Below are 24,198 nucleotides of genomic sequence, written 5' to 3'. Positions count from 1 at the left end.
ATCCATCTTCTACTTTATCCTGATTTAAGTAGCTGTATATTGAAGTCTTTCCCAGTCAACACAGGAAACGCTATACAGAGAGACAGTCACCCTCACATTAATTTATACCAATGTCCAATTTTAACTTGCCATTTACCTACCGTGTTTGTCTTTAGCTTGTGGGTAATAACTGGAGGAAAGTCATTCAGTTCAATGCAGTCTTCACAAAAAAAGTTTCAATTGTTCTGAATAGATGACAGAAAATCATTTAAAGTATTCAATTCAACTTTATTTTTATAGCACCAAATACAACACAGTCACTTGTATACACACAGTATATATTCCCTGTATTGCACCAAAGGCTGGGTATTGTAACAGTCAATAAATCAAATTTGTCACTGAAAATTAAAAGGCAAGCACACCCATATGTGCACAAATGCATGCAACTATTTTTGCTGTATTATGAGCACCGGGCCTAAAAATAACAACTGTGTTGGTCTGAAATCTGCAAAGACATTTGCCTTGTCCCCTGCACCTGGCTAAGAGCCATGAGTTATCTCTACAGTTCGTTGTTCTAGTCCAGCCCAGAAACAAAGCTGATTAAATTAGGTTCTCCTGTGAATTCGCTGAGCTGTGCACCTTTAGTTGTGAAGTCAACACATTGCCCAGGTCATCAAATTGTCATCGTAAATGTGACAGTATTGACAGTAATCACCCTCCAGATGATTTTGTTGCTCAAAAGGACTTCACCCCAGTCACCGACACGCAGCGTTAGAAATGTATTGGCTGTGTAAAAGCTCTCTTGTCTGCTCTGTGCCCCACATGAAGCCCTGGGAGACCAGCCCTTCAACCCCGAGCCCATGAACCAGTCATTAGGATGAATAATGGAGCCACTCTGCCCTTCCCTGCGTAACGTAACACTACCGTATGTGTGCTGGAGGCACAGATCCAGAAACTCTCGGAATGTTAATTATTAATGCCCAGCCTTTTGACCTCTCAGTCCCCACAAATAAACAGTTCGATAAACTTTTCACACGCAAACACAGACGGACAGGCAGACAGACTTGCAGGAAATCAGGTCGAGAGAACCTATGATGTTGACCGTTGTTCCCACGGTTGGTTAGTCATTGAATGTGGATCAGTTAATAGAGGGTTTGGGTTAAATTAACATTCAAGGCCCATTCACATGGGAATGTGCTTAAAAAAAGATCTGAGTTTTTCTTTTTTTCTTTTTCACCCTTTTGTAGAGATGTACAGTCGTGTTGTACAACAAGAGTACTCAAGCCTTTCTGTAAAGAAATTGCACGAGTTTTCACAAGGTTTTTCAGCTTCTTCATGTGTGCCAGCTTTATAGTTTACTCTGAACTGCTCATAGATGTGAGTGCGCAGGATTACCTGTATCTTTACCCTGTATCTTTACCCTGTGCTAGACTGTTGACTTCTCCAGGGTGTGTACTCAGCGGTGTCCACAGAGTCAACCATGATTGCTCCATATCAGCTTGACTTTAAGTTGGATAATGCTTGTATAGAAGACGAATGAATAGATTCAATGTTATGTTACTATTATCTTATGTGGGCAGTGGTGGCCTCTGTGTTTGGTAAAGCAGTTGTTCCCACTGCCAAGCCACCATGAGTCCCTGGCCAAAGGCCTTAATCTCCTATTGCTTGCTGAACACAACCTGACCCATGCAACAACCCATGTACATATAACGAGCCGTGGAAGGAACGCACATTTGCTTTCTGGTGCTGAACTGAAACCCTGGATGAAAAAGTTGTCAGAAGGGCATCCAGCTTAATGTGCTAAATCAAACATGCAGATTGCATAATTAGCTCTTGCGACCCTGGAAAGAAGCGGCGAAAATGACGAACACACACAGGAAAAAATTCTTATGAGAATAGGTTTCTCACTGTTTATTGCTTTTGGTTTTTATTGTTGACATGCTATTTTGTCACAGCAATAATATCATTCTTGTGGGACAAACTGAAGCAAAGTTAACTGAACTGAACTTTGAGTGTCAAGGGCTCAGGGAAAACCACACGCCATTCCAACCTACTTTTTCATTTCAGTCAGTTATTATTTATCTCTTTTTCCCTCTCGTGGCATGACTAACTTCTTTAGGGTGCTCTTTCCCTCCCTCTCTTGATCTCTCTCTCTCTCTCTCTCATGCATGCTCTCTCTCTCTCTCTCTCTCTGTCTCTCTCTCTTTCCCTCCATCTATCCATCTGAATAAGGCCTCACTATATATGCGCTTGATTGAATGGCAACATCGACCTGGGCAGCCATGTTCATGGCTGTGTCTAATCCTCCAGACCTGGGAAAAATGGGGGCTTGATGTAGCCATGGTTAATCTGTAACCAAGAGTGACGCTCACTACTGCTGCTCTGCTGGAACCAATATCTGAGACAATGAGACATTTAGCTGACTGCTTGTCATATCGCTGAGCAATAATGGAAAGTTATTTCAGAAGGCTAATATTATGAAAATACTTAGCCAAGCATAAAAAGAGGAGAACTATGGGTTTAGGAGGCCCCTCTCCTGCAATAATTAATTACATTTTTAATTGTCATGCTCTCTGTGTATTCCAAAGAAAAGTTTATGAAGCTATTGGTCGAGCAGTTGGAGAAGTTTATACTACCCAGACCCACATTGATTAGTATGGAAATGTTTTGTTTTTTTCGATCAATGAAAGAAGCAGTGAGTGTGAATATGTTGAAATTCTCAAGAATTTGATTTGCCTGTGCGCAAGAGTGTGTCCATGTATGTGAATTGGGGCATATCCAATTTTCTGCCCCTCGCTGTGGGTGTTGCAGAAAAGCCAAGAGGCATGAATCATTCATGGTGGAGACAGGAAGCTGAAGTGGACAAGCAAAAGTCCTGGAATGCAGGTGTTGAACCCTGAAGTCAGCACGGTCAGCTTAGATCATAGGAAAACACAACTTCATTGACATTATTCCCTGATTTATGCTAACATTTATCATCCCTCAGACTCTCTTTATACTGTGGGTAATGATTAATTTCAGCAGACTACTTACCTTGGTGGCTTGAATGGAACCGGATACATGCACATTCTATGACAGGACTGCCTTGGGAAACATTTTCTTGATGGCACGTCGGGGGTTGAACATAGAATCGTGAGTCAGTGCAACAAACGTCTGCAACTATAAAAGCCCAATGACACACCAGAGACGAAGCATAAAAAGCAGAGAACAAGAAAAAGTCAACAGGAAAGAAAACATGATTTACAAACGAGACGACATTTTTCTGCCAACTTATGTCTTATATTTCATGCTGCATAGACAAGTGTCCAGCTGATGGTTACTGCGGAAAGTCTACGAGAGCACAATTTGACAAGAGCTGAAAGTGATGAAATCCCCTTGTCAGTGCATTTCCAATCCCTTGACAGTCGTGGAGGACTTCACAAACAAAGACTACAATTCTTGTAATATGACTCAATATTTATCTTACATTAAAGTTTGCATTGCTTTGGATTTGATAAAAGCAGGGCAACAGGCCAGAACTTAAAGCTGGGGGGGGGGGGGGGGGTATTGTGTTGCCAACTGCTGCCCTCTCTGAAGAAACGGCAAAATAGAAGCTTGAAAGATTAAGAAGTACCTCGGTTCCATAAACTACAACACTGATAGCAACAGATGTGGATTAGTGTTGGTGCTGCACATGGCCAAACTATATGAGGTTTGAAGGGAGGAAGGAAGGAAAGAGAGGTGTGGAAAGAGGAAATGATAGTAACAGGAAAAGAAAGACGAGAAGGCTGGGGAAAGAATGAATGAGGAAATTATGTGACAATAAAGGACAGATGCAGGAAGGAGAATGGCATGGAGGAGAGAAAGAGGAAATGAGAGAACAGAATGGGAAGAGAGGACAGAAAGAAGAATCAGATCAAATGGAAGTGAGGAAGGAAGGAAAGATGGAAGGAAAAATGTGAAAGAGTGAAGAAGGAAGGAAGGTGCGAACAATGGAGTATGTAAAGAGAGAGAAGGGCAAATTGAAGCCAATACAAAAGAAAGAACAATGGGAGCGGGGATTGAAATGAAGGAGGAAGGAAGGAATTAATTAAGGAGAATATAGGGCAGGAACGAATTCTTTAAAAAAAAAAAAATTTATAAAAAAAAAAAATATATATATATAATGGGAGTGGAGTGGAATTAAAAATGTTCGATTTATATCGAGTATCACGGATGAGGAAATGAACATAAAGAAAAAAGGAAGTTAATTTAAAAGAGGCAGGTCAACAGTGAGTTCTTAAACTGTGTGTGCACACACACACACACCCACACGCACACACACACACACACATCATCTCACTGAAACACACGTACTCACACAAGGACAGAGAGCAGAGGAATGCAGGATGGACAAGGTTGGCTTGTGAATGTGAGCAGTCATGCCAAACAGGGTCTGAGCTCAGTGCCAAGGCTGGAGCACAAGATGGGCTTCACCCGCCCGGGGCACTGGCAGGCAGTGATGAGGTCCTGGCAGACTGGGCACTCCCTAAGAGTGGAGGCCCATTGTTGTCGATTAATGAGGGTCTGTGACTATGTCCGGGTGCCTCAAAGAGGCAGATGAATAAACACAGCAAAGGTTGAGAAAGAGGGAAGGGATCTGGTTGGAATCTGTTGATGACCGGACTGAAGTATGAGCCCCAGGAGCTGTATCATGTTTCCTTTCTGCGATGGAAAACATCACAGCAAAAATATTGGCAAGCATTCCTTGTTGGAGAACTTTAGCACTCACGCCTTTTAATGAGAGTTTTCTTCACGGATAAGCACGATTCAGAGAGGTTAAGTCTGCTTTCTTCAGAGGCTCACACATTGGAGATGAAATCTGCTGGCAGCTGTAGGCTAAAACAGATGGCATGACATCTACACATCACCATATATACACATTCTTTCCCACCAATAAACCACTAATAGCGCATGTTTCAGTTTGGGGCGGGGGCTCTCCGGGCTGAAGCAAGTTCAGACTGATCTTTCCCTGATGTGCAATCACTTCTCACTGGCAGCCTTACATGTGGAGCATGAGTTAATGTTATTCACCGACAATGCCAAGTAAGTGTTGATCTACTGTTAATATGAAAATGCCTTCACTGTACAGCACACTGTCCGCCTACCAAACACAAGCCTTAATATAGTACCACTGTGCTGGAATTATAATTCCTCTCAAAACAATGTCTGGTACACGATGAAGGGGCAACAGATATTGATGACCATTTTGATGGAATAGGATGATTCAGAATCCACTGGCTTTTTCAGCCTCAAAGGTCAATGCAGTTTTTAATGCACATCACCTCAATGTGGTGATACAATCCTCACTATGCCTCCCAGCCTGTCAGTTACATTCCCCACACTGTTGGTCTTGTTATGAAGCTGAATTGTTTGTGTGTGGGTGATTTGAATTGTTAAATCCCAGGGTCAGAAATATGATGTGTCTTAAGGGAAAAACTACTCTGTCCATGTCTCCATCCTCCCGTCTTTAATACTTGCGATATCTAGGTTTTAGGGTCGCCAAGCTTGGATCTTTTCCAATAGCTAGCAGTGGGTGAAGGTCAGGGACCGGACACAAGATCATGGTACGACAAACATAAAGAGATGTACAGTCCAATCACCCACACACACTTTCAGAGTTATTAACCTACATTTGGATTGTAGGAGGAAGCCGGAGTACCCTGAGAAGACTCACACAGGCACAAGTAAAATATACCGACTCCACAGAAAAGTCCCTGTCTCAAGTCAAGCTTTGATGCAGTGCCCTGACAGTATTAACCGCACAAGAAATTATCAGGCAATTATGACAGTGATGTTTTGCTGTATTTCACGTTGCATTTTGCACAATGCTCATACCATTGTTGGTTCATGTACAATCAATGGAAGCTGCTAACATGATGGCGAGGAAGCTTTGTTCTAAGATTGCATTGTACACTATTTTCAGGTAGAACCAATTGACAAAATTCCCACAAAGCACAGGCGCAAATGTTTAACAGATTTAAGGTCGTGGGACTGGGGGTTTGTTGACTGTTCAGACTGAGAGGTCAAAGGTTAACACCTTACATTAATCGTGGTACTGTGGATAAAAAAAAACCAAAACAACAAAAAACAAACTATGACTTGTATCACTCACAATATTAAGTGTGCCTCCAAAAATTGAACAACAGATAAGGCTCCAAGTGTATCAAATCATTTGCTTCTTCTTGCACTTAAAAAAAAAAAAAAACTCTCAAAGTACTTGAGTAGCATTGGTAATAATAGTAATTATTGTATTAAAGATGACAAATTAAACATCTCAAAAAGTGATGATGAATACATCTCTGTACTCGGTTTAATCTGTTCTTTTTCGGCTGGTTTTATCTTAAGTGTTTATTGTTTATTCATCAGAATCAGAAATGTCCACCTGTTTGATTTCAGCCAGTCGTGCTGCCCGTGTTATTTATTCATAGGTGTTTCCGCTGATGAAATTTAATTAGTATTGCTTGAACTGGTCCGCAGCTTTTGATATGATAAAATATAGCATATACCATTATCACATCAAAGAAGATTGGGTCTTTGTTTAGAATATTTAGAAGATAAATCCAATTATGCAATCAATCAGTCTGTCTGTTTGGGTCCTTTAATGCAGATTCATTCAATTCAGAGTACTTCAAAGTGGTTTGATGAGATGATGATACAAAAAAAACAAAACATTAAGGTTAAGAATTTAAAATTACCTGTGCAGCTCATTGGTTACAAACCGTTTAGTCGATGAGGCTGGCTAGTCAATAGTTATGAACTGATGAAACCACTTGGATAAGGAGTCGAACATCTTCCAAGACAAATTACCAAGTCATTAAGCGGATTCATTTACCCTGAGGTGGTTCCTGCCTGGACAGATATTATATACATGGACATCAGAGAAGCCAGAGAAAAAGGTAGCTGTTTGGCAATATACAAGTAATTACATTTCCCTCCAGGACCTTCGAGTACGACCATCCATTCATTGACCAGATTCCTGAGTGTCACAAACTTGTCCCATGTTCTTCTCAGTACTGTCAAACGTGCATAGTAATGTTAAATAACTGCTTAACTACTTGATAAGAGAGCAGAAGCAGTCACACATTGCATGTTTTTTTTTAAATGATACAGCTATAAAATCAATGAAAGAAAGTCAAGTCAAGTTGTAGTAAGGCTGAAATGAACTTTACCCAAAGATCTACATAACATTTCAACATAGATTTTATTTTTGAGGGTTTGGTTTTTTAAAATCCATGCTACACAAGATGTACATAGCTACTTTTCTCATCAGTGCATTATAGCAGCAAACTCAATGTCATGGTTGTTCCGTATTCTGGCTGCAGTCTTCCAGCCTTGTGGTAATGGACACTTAACAGAAACTACGTGCGTCTCTGTGAAATTTACAGGAATTTTACGATGAACAATAGCAAATGACTAATTTAACTTCCTCCATTTGCAATCTGCCATTCATCTGCTTATTAATTACATGAAGGACTTAATGACCCTGGTATTAATACCTCGTAAATTAAAACACAGGGAAATGCAATTGCCTTAATCAGATTCTATGTATTCTTCAACAAGTCGTTTGTGCTTGTGTTTTTTTTTTTGCTTTGTTTTTTTCAAACAGAGTCCTCATGCCTAATACAGTTGGTGTCCAGCCGTCTTAACAAGTTGTCAGTTATTTCCATTATGGTGTCAGTTTTGTATTTAACTCCGGTGTCTTGTCTCGTTAGCTAAGAAAAGTATAATTTGATATGATTTGGGCTTGAATTAGGATGATTTAATCAAAGTGAGAAACAGTGTTTCTCGTCATGCCAGTACAAAGTGCCCCATCTCGCTCTCTCTCCTTCTTTCTTATTCCCGGCAGACCCATTTGTCACAGTATCGGTCCACTCCCTGATGTGCCATTTAACTGTTACAATACAGTGTTCAGCTCGTCAGACACAGCTCAGGCTTAACCACCCTGTGATCCCACACAAACACGTGAGAGCTACGCATTCATACAGACAGACAACAACCAAGGAATCAATTTGTACCGTATCGTCCCAACTATTTTCTCACCTCTTGTGTTTTTCATTTCCCATTATGCCTTTATTCTCCTGCATGGAGAGCGGAAGGTGGTGTGCAGTAAAGTGGGTCACTCCTCTCCTGTGGTTGAGAAAAGACAAAGACTCTGTCGCTGGAGTGAGATTGTTTGCTGCCTCAGGCATCAACATGACAGCAAAGGCAAACTGATAGACTTAAAGGGGCAATCAAGTTCCTGAAAACCTACCTTGGTGTAAACGCTGTTGTCACTGTTCCCTGTGACGACAGCGGTAAACATGACGATACAACAGTGCAGGATTTTGGTTTTGATCTGAGGTCTTGTCATGTGTTTATTGACATATAAAGACAATTTTTGCCAAAATCATTTGAAAAAGGTTGCATAATTCTTGTATGTAGGCATGCATGGAAACGTGGGCAATATTTTTGCCACACACATTCCTGTATTTGTCAAAATAAAGTAATAGAGCATTATGAACCTCACCAAGCAGAACACAGTGAACCAGAACCAAGTACAGTAATGCCAACATGTGGCCATTGTACAGTCTCATGAATGCACTTAATTATATTTTGTGGTGTAGCCCATTACCAGCTTGGAACCTGATGACTGTGATACTTTCCCAGGTCAGAAATTAACATTTATTTATTTATTTACATTTCCTCTTAGTATTTACTGCATTAGTCTCCCCCTGCTGCGATTGTTATTGTAGTTTGTTGGTTTATGTCGCTACTCTTGACCAGCTCGGGGATTGAAGTTGGAAATTAGTTGTGGCTATAGATTTGCATATTTTCGTGTGTATGTTCATTAATATGCAAATTTCATTTAATTAATACAGAAATCAAAATATATCTTAATCTAGGCTGCAAGGGATCATCCTTTTGTTTACAACTTCTTGCGAGATGCTCCTGATCAGATTTATGGGAATACGAGTCAGTTCTGTTGGTAATGATGGGACCCGGCGGGAAGATGCACAAACCTTGAAGACAACAGAATCCTTGTTAAATTATATTGTTTTATTTAACGATTACTTTATTGCAACTTTCATCTTGAGTACCACAGCATAAAGTGCTTCACACATAACTGATGTGGATTTAACGAAACTGAATAAGTCAGTATTACTGTTAAAATGAAGTGGAATATTTCTAATGATTAAAAATATAATAAATAAATAAATAAAGACAAGATAAAAAAGTTTATTTATGATGGAAAGGAAAGGAATATAATATAATATAAGGAAACTAGTAGAGACATAATTAAATTCTAAAATAACAATGAACAGTTTGTTTAAATACATGTGCCTTTTTTGTTTTTCATTAAAAGACAAACTGAAGCACATTCAAGCAGTTTTAAGACTTTTGGCAATAAATCCTCAGGCAAGTGTTCCACATTCTTGGTGGGTAAAAATTTTGGGGACCATGAGCAAATTCATGGCCCTTATAACTCGAGGGGTGCCCATAGTTCATGTGTCAAATATAGATGAATTGATTTAAATACCAATAAATTCATTGCGTGTGCCTGCCTATAAATTTACCTCTCTCTCTCTCTCTCTCTCTCTCTCTCTCTCTTCTCCGGGTTCTTGTTTGAGAATTGGATTTATATGTTTTGAACACGACAATGAAAAGTGTATGTTAACATTTCTGTGTCTCTTTGACAAATGGAATCGCCTCTGCAACATTTTTTTTCAATCAGTAAAAAGAACATGGGTACATGAGCTTCAAATTTGAGGACTTGTAAACATGACACACCAACATCTTCTCTCGGGCGATGTGAATTCTCCCTGATCCAGTATCAACAAAGTGCTTTTGTGTTTGTTTGTTTGTTTTGTTGTTGTTACATTCTGTGATCCAATACAATACCATGAGAGACTGGTATTTCTTTCCAACAATTTCTTTTTATGACTGTCTTTGTGGATTGTACTAATCATGCCTAAAGAACTGTATTTCACTAAAAACCAAGGTTTTCCAGAAATGTCCCAGTCGTTAGCGTATTGAATTACACGCATATTTTTTTTTTTATGCAGGCAACTATTATGGGACCCCGAAGCCCCCTGCAGAGCCCAGCCCAGTCCAGCCAGACTTGGTGGACCAGGTTCTATTTGATGAGGAATTTGACTCTGAGGTGCAACGAAAACGCACAACGTCAGTCAGTAAAATGGATAGAAAGGACAGCGCCGCACCAGAGGAGGAGGAGGAAGAAGAGAGGCCTCCGATGGTCAACGGTCTGGCAGGTGAGAGGCTCCCCCGTCTTTCAATTCTTATTCCTTCCACTCTTTTTACCTGCTGGCTTATAGCTGTCCTCAACTGCTCCCTACTGCTTGTCTCCTATTTATACCCCTGCATTTGTTTTCTTTCCTTCATGTTTTTTTTGTTTTTCCCCCAAAGCAGTTCATTATATTATTCTCAAAATGCAAAGCAGCAGGACCTTTTTTTTCATTCCTCCTTATCACTCTAGTCTCCAAACAAACATCCTCAGGATTAGCTGCTCAGCATGCAAGGTCAGCGCTAAATCACAGCCCTGCAACGTCGAGCTATAACGAAACCGGGTTTGAGCTCAATAGAAGCAATGCTTCAGTTAGAAAGATACACTTTGTCCTTGTTTGATTCCTTCACATGAAAATCTTGGAGGAAGAAACAGCTGATATTGAATGGTCCTCATTCTGAAAGTAATTAGGCATCTCAAACGACTGCGTCATTATGAAACCCTATAAAATAACTCAGAATTATGTGCTAACATGTTATCTAATAAGTATGCAGATAAAGAAAATGTAATTTGTGATGCAATCCACCTACTTTGAAGTAAACCAGCTGAACTAAGTGGCAGCTTCTGGCTCTTGCAGCTGCTGCAGTCTCTTTCTTCAGTCCTATTTTCTGTCATTCCTTCAATGACTGGCATCAGCATGTAGCACAACCTGGGCTGACGTTGGATTGCAATGCTTATATGGCCAAAATACCCCAATTCATCAGTGTGATCTGCATTTAATATCAGCTTTGTTCAGTGTCAAACTGAAGTTCTTGACTGACAGCTGCATCTTATGTTCAATTTAGATCATTTCCAACTTAGTTAAAGTAAAATACCAATGACAACACGTCGGTCTATCTGGAAGGCACCTGCACCAACTGTACAGTGGCCAAAAACGTTCGGCACAATGCAAAAAGCAAAAGCTACAAGAGTAATGAGAAAGCAGCACAAACAGCAGGCTGTTTCAGTGAACCAGGATGCTGAGAGTTCTTCACCGGCGACGCCAGCGTATGACAGAATGTTTTGACGGGAGAGATTAACAACAACTTTGAGAAGTGAACCATATAAATGTGTAATGCGTCATCCTGTACTTCATAAATGATGTTCCTGAGTGTGTTCTTGTTAAACTTCTTGTCAAAACATTTTATCAGTCCATCAACAAAAACAATTCTTCAAAAGTGTGATCTTCTATAACAGTTCGCGCACTTCATTTGTGGTTTTTGGGCTCATGTTGCAGCTTCTGCATTGTGATGCTCTGACTTTATAGGCGACTATACCTTGTTGCATACAACTTGTTTGTGCCTTCAAACCTTTTTTTGTCTTTGAGCTTTTCTGTACTTGGACCTCCTCTATTCACTCATGTTTTGGGAGTGAAGTACATAGAGTGCCCCTCCGATGACATACTATACTATTACATACTACTCGGGTGCATTGCAGCATATAGGAGCAGTTGGGGGGGTGAAAGGCCTTGCTCAGGGATGAACCGTAGCAACTTGTTGGCAGTGTCATTAGACCGCTGAGAATGGATTTTCCATCTAAAAGTAAACAAGTAAAACATCGTTAGAGAGAGACGTTATTTCTGGATGGCAATGGGGAACCAAGCCAAAAAAGCACACTTTGTAAATGAATGTCAATCCAAATTGTCAAGCTCATGGTTTATCTCAATGCAATTTCAGTTTATCGTACTTCTATCGGATGGTTTGAAAATCTACAGTGATGAGGCGATCCACCAAAAGGAAAATGCATCACTCATATTTCTTTACTTTCCTTGCATCATTTTTCTTCCTTTTAGCATTCTTATATGTTCATCAGATTGGATTTACATGCCCACGTTTGAAATAATTTACCAACAGGCACAAAAGGTGTCTGTAACCAAGAAATAGTGTCTATATATAATGATTTATATGGACTTCACCGGTGCAGAAATCTCTGTTTCCATCAAAACAAAGAGGCACCACTTTTGCCCAAAAAGGCTTTTGACTTCTTCCAGTCAACATCTGTCACTTTCTGTTGCTACCATTCAATTACCCCAGCTAAACAGGGGTGTGCGTTCAATGCCGTGATGGGTCACAAAAAAGCCAGATGAAAATCTGCAGATAAGAGCCTCATGCAGACAGGAAGACACACACACACACACACACACACACACACACACACACACACACACACACACACACACACACACACACACACACACACACACACACACACACACACACACACACACACACACACACACACACACACACACACATAAACACACAGCGCAGCAGTGTGATACTAATAGAGCTGTGATGCTGCGCTCCTGGCTGGGCTGAAGCATTGGTCAGCTCTGCCCTTGCCTGGGAGGCAGTTCCCACTACATTGCTCCTGACATGCAAATCCTATGGCAATTGCTGCGCTTCCGTCCTCTTGCTGTGTACTCTCCCCATCTCTCTCGCTCGCTCACTACCCCTTGCTCTCGTTTGGATGTAACCGTCCACCCAGAATACAGAGGAAGAGCAGCTCGAGCAGCGGCAGCAGCAGCAGCTGGGAGAAACAGGGAGAAATGCAAGGAGCCCAGAGGAGCTCCAATGGCGCCACAATCTCACCTCCTGTCTCCTTCTCCTTCTACCATCTCCCATACCCTTACACCCAACCTATCCCTATTTCTGTCTCTATGCCCTTATCCTTCTCTCCATGCCGGGCCACAGAGCACAAGGACAAGGCAGAGTGGAGGAAGACAGTGCCCAGCTACAACCAATCAGCCGGGGCCATGGACCTACGTGTGTGGAACACACAGGATGAAAGCCAGGAGCCCCTGCCTCAAAACTGGGAGATGGCCTACACTGAAACCGGCATGGTCTATTTCATTGAGTAAGTAGCCTTTTTACTGCTACTTCCCCGCCTTTATTTTAGTCACATTACACTCCCATTACATCAGCGTTGTGCTAATCTCACTCCTTGTACTCACTCCACGTTTTTTCCCCCGCCACGGTAAGCCAAATGTGTTGAAAGTTCTGGCAGCAACTCCTCTCTGCTCCCCGTCCAGCACCGCATTCCGCTGCACTGTATCGAGCCAGGTGCTGGACATAGAAAGTATGTGGATACTCAGCCATGACAGTTGTGTTGTTGTCAATTAGGTTTCCCCCCCCCCTCCCTTTTATTTCCCCCCTTGTTTGATGTCAGGTTCGTTGGCTGGTGCTAAAAGCAGCAGGCCTGCATTGTTTACCTGGCCTGTTAGAGTGGCAAGCAGTCAATGCTGAGCTGCTGAGGGAGCCGGGTTCTGCTGTGTGCGGCTAAATCAATAGCTTATTCTGCCTGTAAGAGAAACAACAGGCTAAATGGAGCTCAACACCCCCTGACCTGCTCTTTCAGTTCTGCTCTTTATGATCTCTGCAACTGCTCATTCTTTTCTCTTTTGTAGTCCTCCAATGTGTCCCATTCCCTCTCTTTCTGTCTTTTTTTCCCCTCCTTGAACATCAAAGTGTCCCCTGAGCTTTGTTAAACGTTAACAAAACTGTCTTTAATAAGCCATTTGATCCCTAAAGATTACACGGTCGGCACAATCCTTTTTTTATGGTGCTGTGTTTTTTTCCTCGACATGATAAAATGGGTGAAATGGTTCCCAAGAGCTTCCTGTACTAACACACAAAGTATCACTTTGTTTCTATATATATATATATATATATTTTTTTTTTTTTTTTTTTTTTTTATGTCTTCTGTGCCTAAAGCCCTGTCTCCCCTTTTTGGATTTCAGTCACAACAGCAAGACCACGACTTGGCTGGACCCCCGTCTTGCCAAGAAAGCCAAGCCTCCTGAGAAATGTGAGGAAGGAGGTGAGACACTATCTACAGATAGCTGTGTGGTTGTGACATTTGGACTGACACTTGGATCCCACAGCCTCACACATACAACCCCCTCTCTACCCACAATTTTTTTTTCCCAACTCCCTGCTGTAAAGAGCAGTTCGCCCACAGCTCCCCCCCTGCCTCTGTGAAGGGGGCGCTGGCAAACAGACGGCGATTGAACAGCTGAGCGATGCCGGTCACAGTCATGCCTGTGACACAGCACAAACCCCCCCAGACTCCAGTCTGCCCCTCTTCTCCTAATGGCTTTGTGGACACATGCAGGGAGCTCATCAGAGCAGCATCGCTCAAAAGGCAATTTTCTATGGCCTCTCTTGCGTAAAGATCTCCTCTGCACTGCATGTGTTTGTCACACAGCAGTAAAAACTCAAGATGTTGCACACACACACACATACCGTTGGAGAAAAAAAAAAGCCACTTGTTATTTTTTCCTGGGAAAATGCATAACGACTCGCAGCAATTCCTACTTCTCGCTCTTCCTTCCCCTTAGTCTGTACCGGCTCCTAAACACTTGGTGACAAATAAAAGCAGGCCTCCTGTTCGGCAGGTGTAGCTAAGCGTGCTGTGAAGCTGCCAGTCAAAGCACCACACCTCATTGCGTGTGTCCAATTGTCCGTGTAGTGCCTCAGCTTTATCCTAAGTGATTTGTGTCTGCTTTTTGCTGTCTGTTCTCCCTCCAGAGTTGCCCTACGGCTGGGAGAAGATTGAGGATCCCCAGTACGGCACCTACTATGTGGAGTGAGTGAACTTCTCTCGAAGGCTGTAGCTGTGATTAGTGGTAGATGTTGGGGAAATGGCATGCTCACAGTTTCCTGAAGAGATGATCCAGATGATTCAATCAGGGTTTCAATGAGTGTTTTTGTTTCGCTAAATATTTTTGTTCAAATGTTTTGGTTTTTTTTTGGTTAAATGTTCACATGTTCTGTATCCTAAAATGGTTCAGCAGAATCCCAAAAGGACAGGAATATTAAATGTGGCCCCAGTTCTCAGGGGGCCTCTCCAGCTTGTGACCGCGGTATATTATGCTTTTGTCCCCACAGTAGTTTCCCACAGTCCTGCAGAGAGCAATTATGTGAGTCTCGCATCAGTAGTGGGTTACATGTGAAAGAGAAAATACAGTGAAGACCACAGACAATGAATGTTTAGGGGTCCCTGGGGGAAAAACAAGGGTGAGATTCCTTTCTGATCTCGAGTGTAAACAAGAGCACAATGTGTCATTTTAGTCCCATTACTGTGGACAAAGACGGAGAGACCTGGAGGCGGGGGGGTGGGGGTTGCGGGGGGGAGGAATCATTGCGCCTGTTTATGCAAGAGGGTCATTGAGAGGCTGCCTCTCTTCTGTCTCTTTAATTTATTATTTTTTTCCAGAGTTAAATTTATCGAGAATGAACGACCGAATACAACGATATGACACAAAGTCTCATTATTTGCACAAAACTTGAGGTGTGGCAATCAGAGAGGGAAAGTGAGACGTTGCAAAAGAGGAAATGAAAGGGTGGAAATGAAAGAATGGGGAATGTTTATCTCTTCCGACTTAATGGGGAGGGTATCTCTGTGCATGAGTCATACACAGTCAGAGTGCAGAGTGCTTTTTGTTAAATGCACACACACACGCACACACACACGCACACACACACACTAGTGTCTCGGTGTGTGGCTGATTCACCATGCAGCATCAATGCATTTTGTCTTCCCAAGGTGCTGCCATGACCGGGATTTACAACCGTTAAAGCTCATTATGCAGATGAACTAACTCTCTCTGTTACCCCCTAACCATGTAGGGACATTTTTCTCTGGTAGCAAGAAATATTTCAGCACACAGGTGTGACTTCCATTTTTATTTTCGTTCTTCAGTTCCATTTTCAAATTATAAAAAAAAAAAAGCTAAATAATGTTGCATCAAACATTGGACATGTTACAAAACAAAGCCAATTGTAAAATTCAAATATAGAAAAGCATTTAGAATGCCTAAAGGTAATAGTAATAGGCTCGAGTTACTAAATGAAATAAGTTTCCAATAAGTAATTATTGATAAATATTATCTTTAACAATGATAATATGCCTTTCATTTATCCATAAATCTTTTAAGATAATTTTCAAAAGTCAGTTATGTGTAAAGCTGGAGCAGAGTGTAGCTGAATGCAGGGTACAAACTGCAGGGTACTAACATCCACTTGACCACTGGTCCAAGTTTCTCTTGAGCCCAGGTCTAATCAGCAGCTACCAGAAGCCCTTATGTTATTATTGTTTAATTATTCAACAACTTATTTAATTCAAGGAATCACTTGCTTTCTTCAAACAGCACATTGCATAATGAAGACATGAAGTACAGTTGTTGTGTCATAAGGATTCAGCGTATTGTGACCGACATGTTGGTTGATTACATTTTATGGTCGATTAAAGCAGAAAATACATACTTCTTGCTCCTACAAATACATCGACTCTTACATATATAGCCCCTATCAACACAGAGATACATACACTTTACCCACACATGAAAGGAAAGTCACATTTCTGTGTACTTTTATTCACACCACAAACATAAATACAAATCTTTTTCTTGTTGTAGACATACAAATAATTTTGAACTTGAAATGAAACATATTTCTCTCTAAGTGAATACCTTTTTGAATATTACCAGTCGTACTCTCATTGGTTGTTGTAACCCTTTTACTTGTATATTTAAAAAAAAAATCCACCTGTGATTTCAGCAGATATTTATATTATTTGTGGGAAATTTCTAACAATCTGAATCGACAAACTAAATGGTAAATGGTGGACTTGGCTTATGGAGCCCATTTTAACTGATTCAGCAGTCCCAAAGCACTTCACACTGTTGGTCACATTCACCCATTCATACACTTACTCACACACCAATGGCAACAGTTGCTATTTATGTTGCCCAACCTCCATTTGGAGAAATGTGTGGTCCAATATCTCACCCAAAGCAACTTGAAAATCAAGATCACCACCATTGATAGATGACATCACTGAGCTACAGCATTGCTGTTCATTTAAAAAAAAAAAAAAAAAAAGTTTATGCAATAAAGACCTACTCTGCTTGTGTACATGTAGAAAAGGGGCACATTTGAGTCCTTTAGAAGTTTATCAAATCTTTTGATCCTGGAATATAATGTAGCAAATATATTTCCCCACTGTCATAAGGACAAATACTTTTACTCAGTCTCATGATATCTGTCATATTCAGTCACGCTTCCACCTCATCAACACATGTAACACCTCTGACGCAAACAGGTTTGGGTCTGTGGTTCTCACACTGTATTAAAACGGCTCACAGTCAGTGTGGCACACTGTCCATCCGGCATAGAGTCTGTCACATGCAGCCGGCGTAGTCAAATCACAGGTTTGCATGACAGGCAAAGAACAGCATCAACACTGTGGGCAAAGCTCTGCTCTGTGAAGTCGATTGGGAGAACACAGATGTGTAAGAAAGCACAAATATTAACTGGCATCTTGAGTGTGATTAACTGACATCGGGAAGTCGGTACAAGATAAAATGTGATTGTGTAATATCAGCATAAAAACACATTTGATTGGTGGTTAGTTGATCAGTGAGTGGCTCTCTGTGTTGAAAATTGAAATTGCACCCCCCCCCCCCCTTTTTTTTTATTTTTTTCTTTTTCCCCCTTTCTTTCTCCTCCTTAGGTGTCGGGATGAAGGGTGGGATGGGGCTTGTTCTGTTGCACATATGTATGTCTATTAATGTTTTGTAAATTTGAAAATCTATAAATAAAGCTGTAAAAAAAAAAAAAAACACATTTGATATTCACATTAAAATCCTCCGAAGAATCATCAGCTGGTTACAGTTCTTGCTCACGTCATGTTTCTCTCTCCTCTGTGCAGCCACATCAACCAGAAGACCCAGTTTGAGAATCCAGTGATGGAAGCGAAGAGGAGGATGAGTGTGGACACGCCCACCACAGTCTCACCGCCAGCAGCCACACCCTCAGGTAACCCCCCCCCCCCAAAAAAAACATCAAAGCCATTTGGTTTGTCAGAGAGAAATCAAAATGCCACTTTCATTTTATCATTTTTTGGAGAGTTTTATCTCATCAAGAAGCTGCAGGGTGCAAAGAGAGAACAACTTTCAGAAGAGTTGGTAGATTTCCATAATCATCAAATCATCAGTTTGTTCCATTATGTAAATACATTTTTAGAAGAGTGACGAATGAGTGTTGGGGTGAGAGTTTTATATTGTTCTTGCATAGTCAGTGATGTCTCACATTAAGAAAATAACAGTCCAATCTTAGACTTGGGATTTTTTCTTTTCTTTTATATGTTCTCTCTGAGCATACACGGGTTCTTTTTGGGAGAAATCCAGTTTAGCCATGCACTCCAAAGCCATGCCCTTTATTGCTTTGTGAATTGTGTTTACGTGCGTGCAATCTATGGTTGACTGTGTTAGCCCTGTGAAGTTGGATGAAGTGGTTGAATACTTTTCAAATATTCACATTCAGATTGTGTTCATAATTTGATCTGTTTTTTATGAGCGAAAAAGGTAAACAAACATATTTTACGTGTAGTTGACTCGGTATCATAAAAGCAAACCAATGGTGGATTTAAACAGCACACATTTTCGATGTTTTCATGATGTACATCATGCAGCAAAACGTTCTTTCCCTCCACAACAATGATATCTATCAAAGTAAGATGTGCCCGTGGGATTATTCTGGTGGTATTTTTTCTCAGCAGACGGCTCAAGTACAGGAGTAAGAATTAATCTAATCATGCACACACTTTGTTGGTTGAGCATTAGGGTTCACATGGCAGCCGTCACACTCACACAAATGAGCTGCACAAACTAAATTGAAACTTCCTAAATGTCATTGGGGTTTAGTCTGGCAATTTGGAGAGTTAATTGTGACCGATCATAAGTGCAATAGAAACAACATGATTTTCTGTAAAGGTGCTCCTTTGAGGGAAGATAAGAGCACTAAGTGGCATATGATTAAATCTTTTTAGTATTCGGGGTTTTTAGAGATGATCCATTTAAAGGAATAAGTGCACATAGGTTCCTTTAATACATCTTGTTTTGTCCTTTTGGAAAATCAGTCCTGATGGACAATGTTTTCAAAACAAGTAAATGCATCGTCTTTTAGATTAATTCTGAAAACCTTTGCTATGCCATTTATCTCACCACCATCAAGTGGAAAATGTAGATTCCTCCATGATTTTGGCTCATGATTAAAAGCCAGCAAAACAAGAGAGAGTCTCAGTGGACTGATCTATACTTTGTAGTAAGTACTAATTACTAAATGTTATCTGACCAACCCGTGGTGATTATTCTCTCGTTAGTTTTTTTTCTTTTCTTCTTGTTGCTGGTATTATATTACAGAGAAGGCATTCTGTTCCAACAATGCACTGCTGGGATTAATTAGCCATCCTGCATAGGGGCCATTAAATGACCAACTTTTCATTAAAAAAGAATGGTTACTATAACAATAAAAAAAGAAATATTCATCATAGTCAGTTTGTAGTTAAAGTAGCAATCAAATTGGTTTCAACAATATCACTCGTCATACCTAAAACTGGTACATTTTGCATCCCCTCAGAGATGTGGTGTGGCTTGACAGTGTTATTAAGATGCATGTTCCCGTTTTATAGTTTTACTTTTTGTTCAGCGGAGACACAAATACTCTATGGTAGTGCATGAGCTGTGTTAGCCAAACACCGGGGCACGTTTTATTATCTCCTTCATGCTCACATGTCTGTCTGGAAGATGTTCTAATAGGTGACAGGCTTCTGATAAACAGCCCGTAGCCTCTGAAGCAACGATATTCAATTTGAATAATGGAACACCGCTTCACTGGGCGGCAGAATTCATTTTGACAAGTAGATATGAAATAGGGGAGGGCGCTGAGGTCTCTTTGGAAATGCTTTCGCCCCAGTCACTCACTGCAGTTCGAAGATCTCTTTAGAACACAAGAAGGGACTGAGAGTCGGGAGACAGCAAAGGAAAAGGAGGTGACTGAGTTGAAAGTGACTTATGATCATAAATTGCATCTCCGCTGGGTCATCTGTTCATCATTTGCCACCTGTGGTGAATGCTGCCACTTGACGGGTCTAATCACCGACTCCTCAGTAGATGCAAAGACCTTAGAAGCGGCTTCCCCATGTTGTCGTAAAATGAGTCGGAATTATTAAAGTGTTCCATGTGCGCATACAAAAAGCACGGCCACATTAGTATTCAAAGTGGCCTCTGTGTTTCAGACACCCATTGGACAGAACTGTCTGCCTCACTCTGTTGCACGCAGAGCCCACCTCCCACAGCTGAGCCTCTGCAGTCTGCGGATGATATTGCCTCCATGTACCCCCGCCTCCAGCTTCCACTGCTTCCCATGTGCCCATTCTGCACCTTCCCACCCTTGTTAATGAGAATTAATGGCTAGTGGTCTTGCGCAAGTGTGCGGACGTGCGTGAGGTGGCTTCTAAACACTGTTTTGACAAGGCTGGCTAGCCTGACCTCCCAGACAATGCCGCAGAGCACAGAAGCAGAGCGCAGCACTCTGCTCAGCCATAATTACAGCACTGACAATCCTGTCAGACATTTCATATAATCACTTCACCCCTGAGAAAACAGACTGTCCCTTTGTGGCCCACAGCTTAATCAAGACCATGTAAACATGGTTTTCGTGTGTACGGCCCCCTCTTCACTCCGCTCACCGTGCAAACTTCACAATTCTGTCAATGTTGTTTTCATGGAGATCATGCACGATCATGCTCTGTTAGCAATCTCTTGAAAATAATTTAATGTATTGAGGGGCCAACATCTGCCAAACAACATAATTACAACACATGGTCATGCTTTGGATTGCCATGAAAAACACTGCGTTTTACACCTGCCTGCACAACAGTAATTCATGTTCTTGAAAATATGTTGCAACACTGGAGTTTAATGTTAATCACACTTGGCATGATCTTGGGTTTTTGGGGGTTTGTTGGTTGTTATTTTTTTTCCTACAGATTGGTCACGTTCATCTGCCAATTGCAATGCAATTATGCAAAACACAGTCCCATGACACATTTAGAGTAGCGTAGGAGGCAGGAAGAGGAGGAGGAGCAGGAGAGGGGGGGTGTATATCCATGCTCTCCCTAATGAGATTGATGTCCCACCATCTATCAGTGTGGGAACTGCCAGAGAAGAAGCCCAGCATATAACTCACAATCTCGTCGGCTCACACCACAGGGAAGGGCAAGCTAGGATTTAGTTTGAATTTCCCTCTCTCCATTCAAGGCCAACTCTGTTTCTTTCCGTCTCTTTCCATCTCATCATTCTTATCTTGCTCTCTTACTCACGCATGCACAGTCTAATATAATTCCATTTCTGTCTTCTATAAAGTTGCCCCATTTACACATCCGGCAGGCACTACAAAGAACATTTGCAATGAAAAGTTTACCTGGAAAATGTCAAGTGCATTTGAGGTTGGATTTATCAGTGCAGTGAAAGGAATTGGTATAGACATTTTTACAAAAAAAAAAAAAAACTGTTACAGATTTGGTTTGCACGTGAACGTTTACATCTATTCGTCAGTGTCTGTGCATGTGTGTGATTTGTTTGAGTTTGCACTCGATTCTTGCGCATTTCTCCGAGTGTTCATGTAATTACGAGCAGCGAGTGATGTGCTGTCAGACACGATGTCACTCGGCGAATGTTGTTATGATGGAGACGGATGGTAATTTATGAGCAAGCAGTTCAGTTTTTCTTCATATCCTTGGCTCATTTTCACATATAGGCACACGTTTCAGTCCCTCATAAAAAAAAAAAAGAAAAATTAATAAATAAAAAATCCCAGGCAATAAAGCTGTGAACTTTAAAAATCGTATCAAAAAAAATAATGCCCCTGTTGCTTCATGTTGAATATTAAAAAAAGTTTTATACCCTAATGTTTATCGTTAAACAGCCTGCTGTGTAATCTGTTCAATCCTATAAACAACAGTTATTAACTGTGTTGTAGACAGAATATTTAGTCCATAAATCATCTATACCAGCCCAGGGATGTCAAACATACTTTAATTTAGCTACATCAAGGTGGATTAGACCAGTGAAATGACTAATCCAAATGGTCCAATTGCTTCAGGAAAGGAAAACAACGACACATTGAAAGAGACTTGTATTGAACGATTTCAAAAATATTGAACATTTGTGTATTTTTCACACCAAATACAATTTTCATTTGGTGAAATATCTAAAAATCATGTCCCTGATTGGAAGCCCACAGTTTGCCTTTTGTTGAAATTTGTTGTAGCCAAAATTAAACAAATGGTTTGACTTTTTGGATTATTTTGCTCCCAAATCCAATGATAGAGGTGAAATTGTATCTGCCATCATATGGCTTGATGTTCATGCGGCTTGGCTTGTAAGAAAGTAGTGGGTTTACTCTACTGCATCACTGGTCTCTCACCCACAATAAACCCTCTGTCCAGTTGTGTTGTTTTATGGCTGTTACTCTAATTAGAACTTCATTAAAAAACAAAATCTTTTTACATTTCACAATAAAGGTCATCCTTTGGGCCAAATTGAACTCTTTGACTGGATGATTTTGGCCTGCAAGCTACATGTTTGACACCCCTGATCTGTATCCTCTTTATCCAACTGGAAGCTGAGGCCTGCTAACGACTGAAAATAACACATAATGAATTCACCCTTCATGTCTTTGTTAGTGTGACTTCCAAGAGAAAAATCCATGCATATACAAGAAGAATATGTAAAGTTATCATACACTGCAAAAAGGGTAGCCCAAATATATAAAGATATACAAAGATATAAACACTATTTACAAAGAAAACTGCTTAAAACTAGTGAAATGATCTGTCCATGCACCAAGTAAATTTTACTTGACAAGATCTCTTGAAATAAGATTTTTAAATTGAGATTTAACATGATATGGTAAAATCAAGGTCTGAACCTACGTAAATAACTTTTAAGACAAGTCGAATTATCTATCATGTCTTTAAAATACGATTTTAAATCTTGGCAAGTGTCCAATAATTGTCAGTGCACAAGCTTGTACCACAGTGAAGCAAACCACTACACCATCATGGAGCTCTTCAGCCAGCATATTTTCTCAATAACTTATTTCTCTTCTCCTTTTCCACACCATCTTCAGCAGAGGAGCCTGCAAAGGGAGTCCGGGGCTTCACCAGAGATCCATCTCAGCTGCAGGGATCCATTCTGCAGACTGCACTCAGAAAAAGCCCCCAGGGCTTTGGGTTCACTATCATCGGAGGAGACCGACCCGATGAGTTCCTTCAGGTCAAAAACGTCCTTCCAGATGGGCCTGCTGCTCATGACAACAAGATTGCCTCAGGTAACTTTCCCCCTCAGTCATAAACTGTATAAATGGGCGCTTTAGTATCTGACAAGCATGTTGCTTTAGCACTTAGAGGGTGAGCGTTGCACCATAATGTTGAGTTTTAACAGGCAAAACTGCTGGAAGGAGAAATCGTAGACAAGTCAGCTTGTTGTACTTGTAAAAAAACAAAAAAAACAAAAACATAATCTGGTGTCACATTGCACGATTTACATGAGGAATAAGGTATTCACCTTGTGGCATTCGAGCTTGGCATCGGCATACGTTTGGCACATAATGCAGTTTGTGTACCCTGAGTACACGCGAGCACATTCAGCGGAAAAACACACAGACCCGGCACCTCATTTTCAAAGTCACTTTGCTTAATCAAGGAAAAACAAATGTTTATTAGCTGTATTTAGAGGGATCAAAAAATAGGAGACCCGTCAATAATGCGCGTATTCACTTTATGGGTGATACCCAGATTTTTATAAGCATCTATACATTAGGCATTTAATTGGCCTATATACTTGTCATTTTATGGCTGGAGGGTGACGAGGCTGCTTATCTGAAGAATGTGCATATTGAGTACAGTCGTCTGAAATGTAAACACGTGCGCTGCATATATTAAATGAAAACCCTCGTGTAAATGTGTCAGTGAAACGGCTTCAATTAATACTACAACCACACACATGCTGAGATTAATGCGAAGTGCCTTATGATTAACGTTACTGTATTATCGATTTTATAACCAGTGCAGGTAGTGAGAATCATCAT

At 40.9% G+C, this 24,198-nt stretch overlaps 1 protein-coding gene across 2 annotated transcripts in view; it reads left to right on the top strand.

Moving 5' to 3' along the window:
* The window catches only part of magi3a (membrane associated guanylate kinase, WW and PDZ domain containing 3a), a 124,370-nt gene that overhangs the window by 81,553 nt on the left and 18,619 nt on the right, over positions 1-24,198 (top strand). For both annotated transcript variants that reach the window (XM_080496499.1, XM_080496498.1), the window contains 6 exons: positions 10,044-10,250; positions 12,955-13,117; positions 14,001-14,080; positions 14,791-14,848; positions 17,975-18,081; positions 23,239-23,439. In XM_080496499.1, coding sequence (XP_080352625.1) covers positions 10,044-10,250; positions 12,955-13,117; positions 14,001-14,080; positions 14,791-14,848; positions 17,975-18,081; positions 23,239-23,439 — 816 coding nt within the window. The remainder of the gene's footprint in view (positions 1-10,043; positions 10,251-12,954; positions 13,118-14,000; positions 14,081-14,790; positions 14,849-17,974; positions 18,082-23,238; positions 23,440-24,198) is intronic.

This window comes from Blennius ocellaris (genome assembly GCF_963422515.1).
Source record: "Blennius ocellaris genome assembly, chromosome: 5".
Lineage (NCBI taxonomy): Eukaryota > Metazoa > Chordata > Actinopteri > Blenniiformes > Blenniidae > Blennius > Blennius ocellaris.
This window is presented reverse-complemented; position numbering and strand designations above follow the sequence as displayed.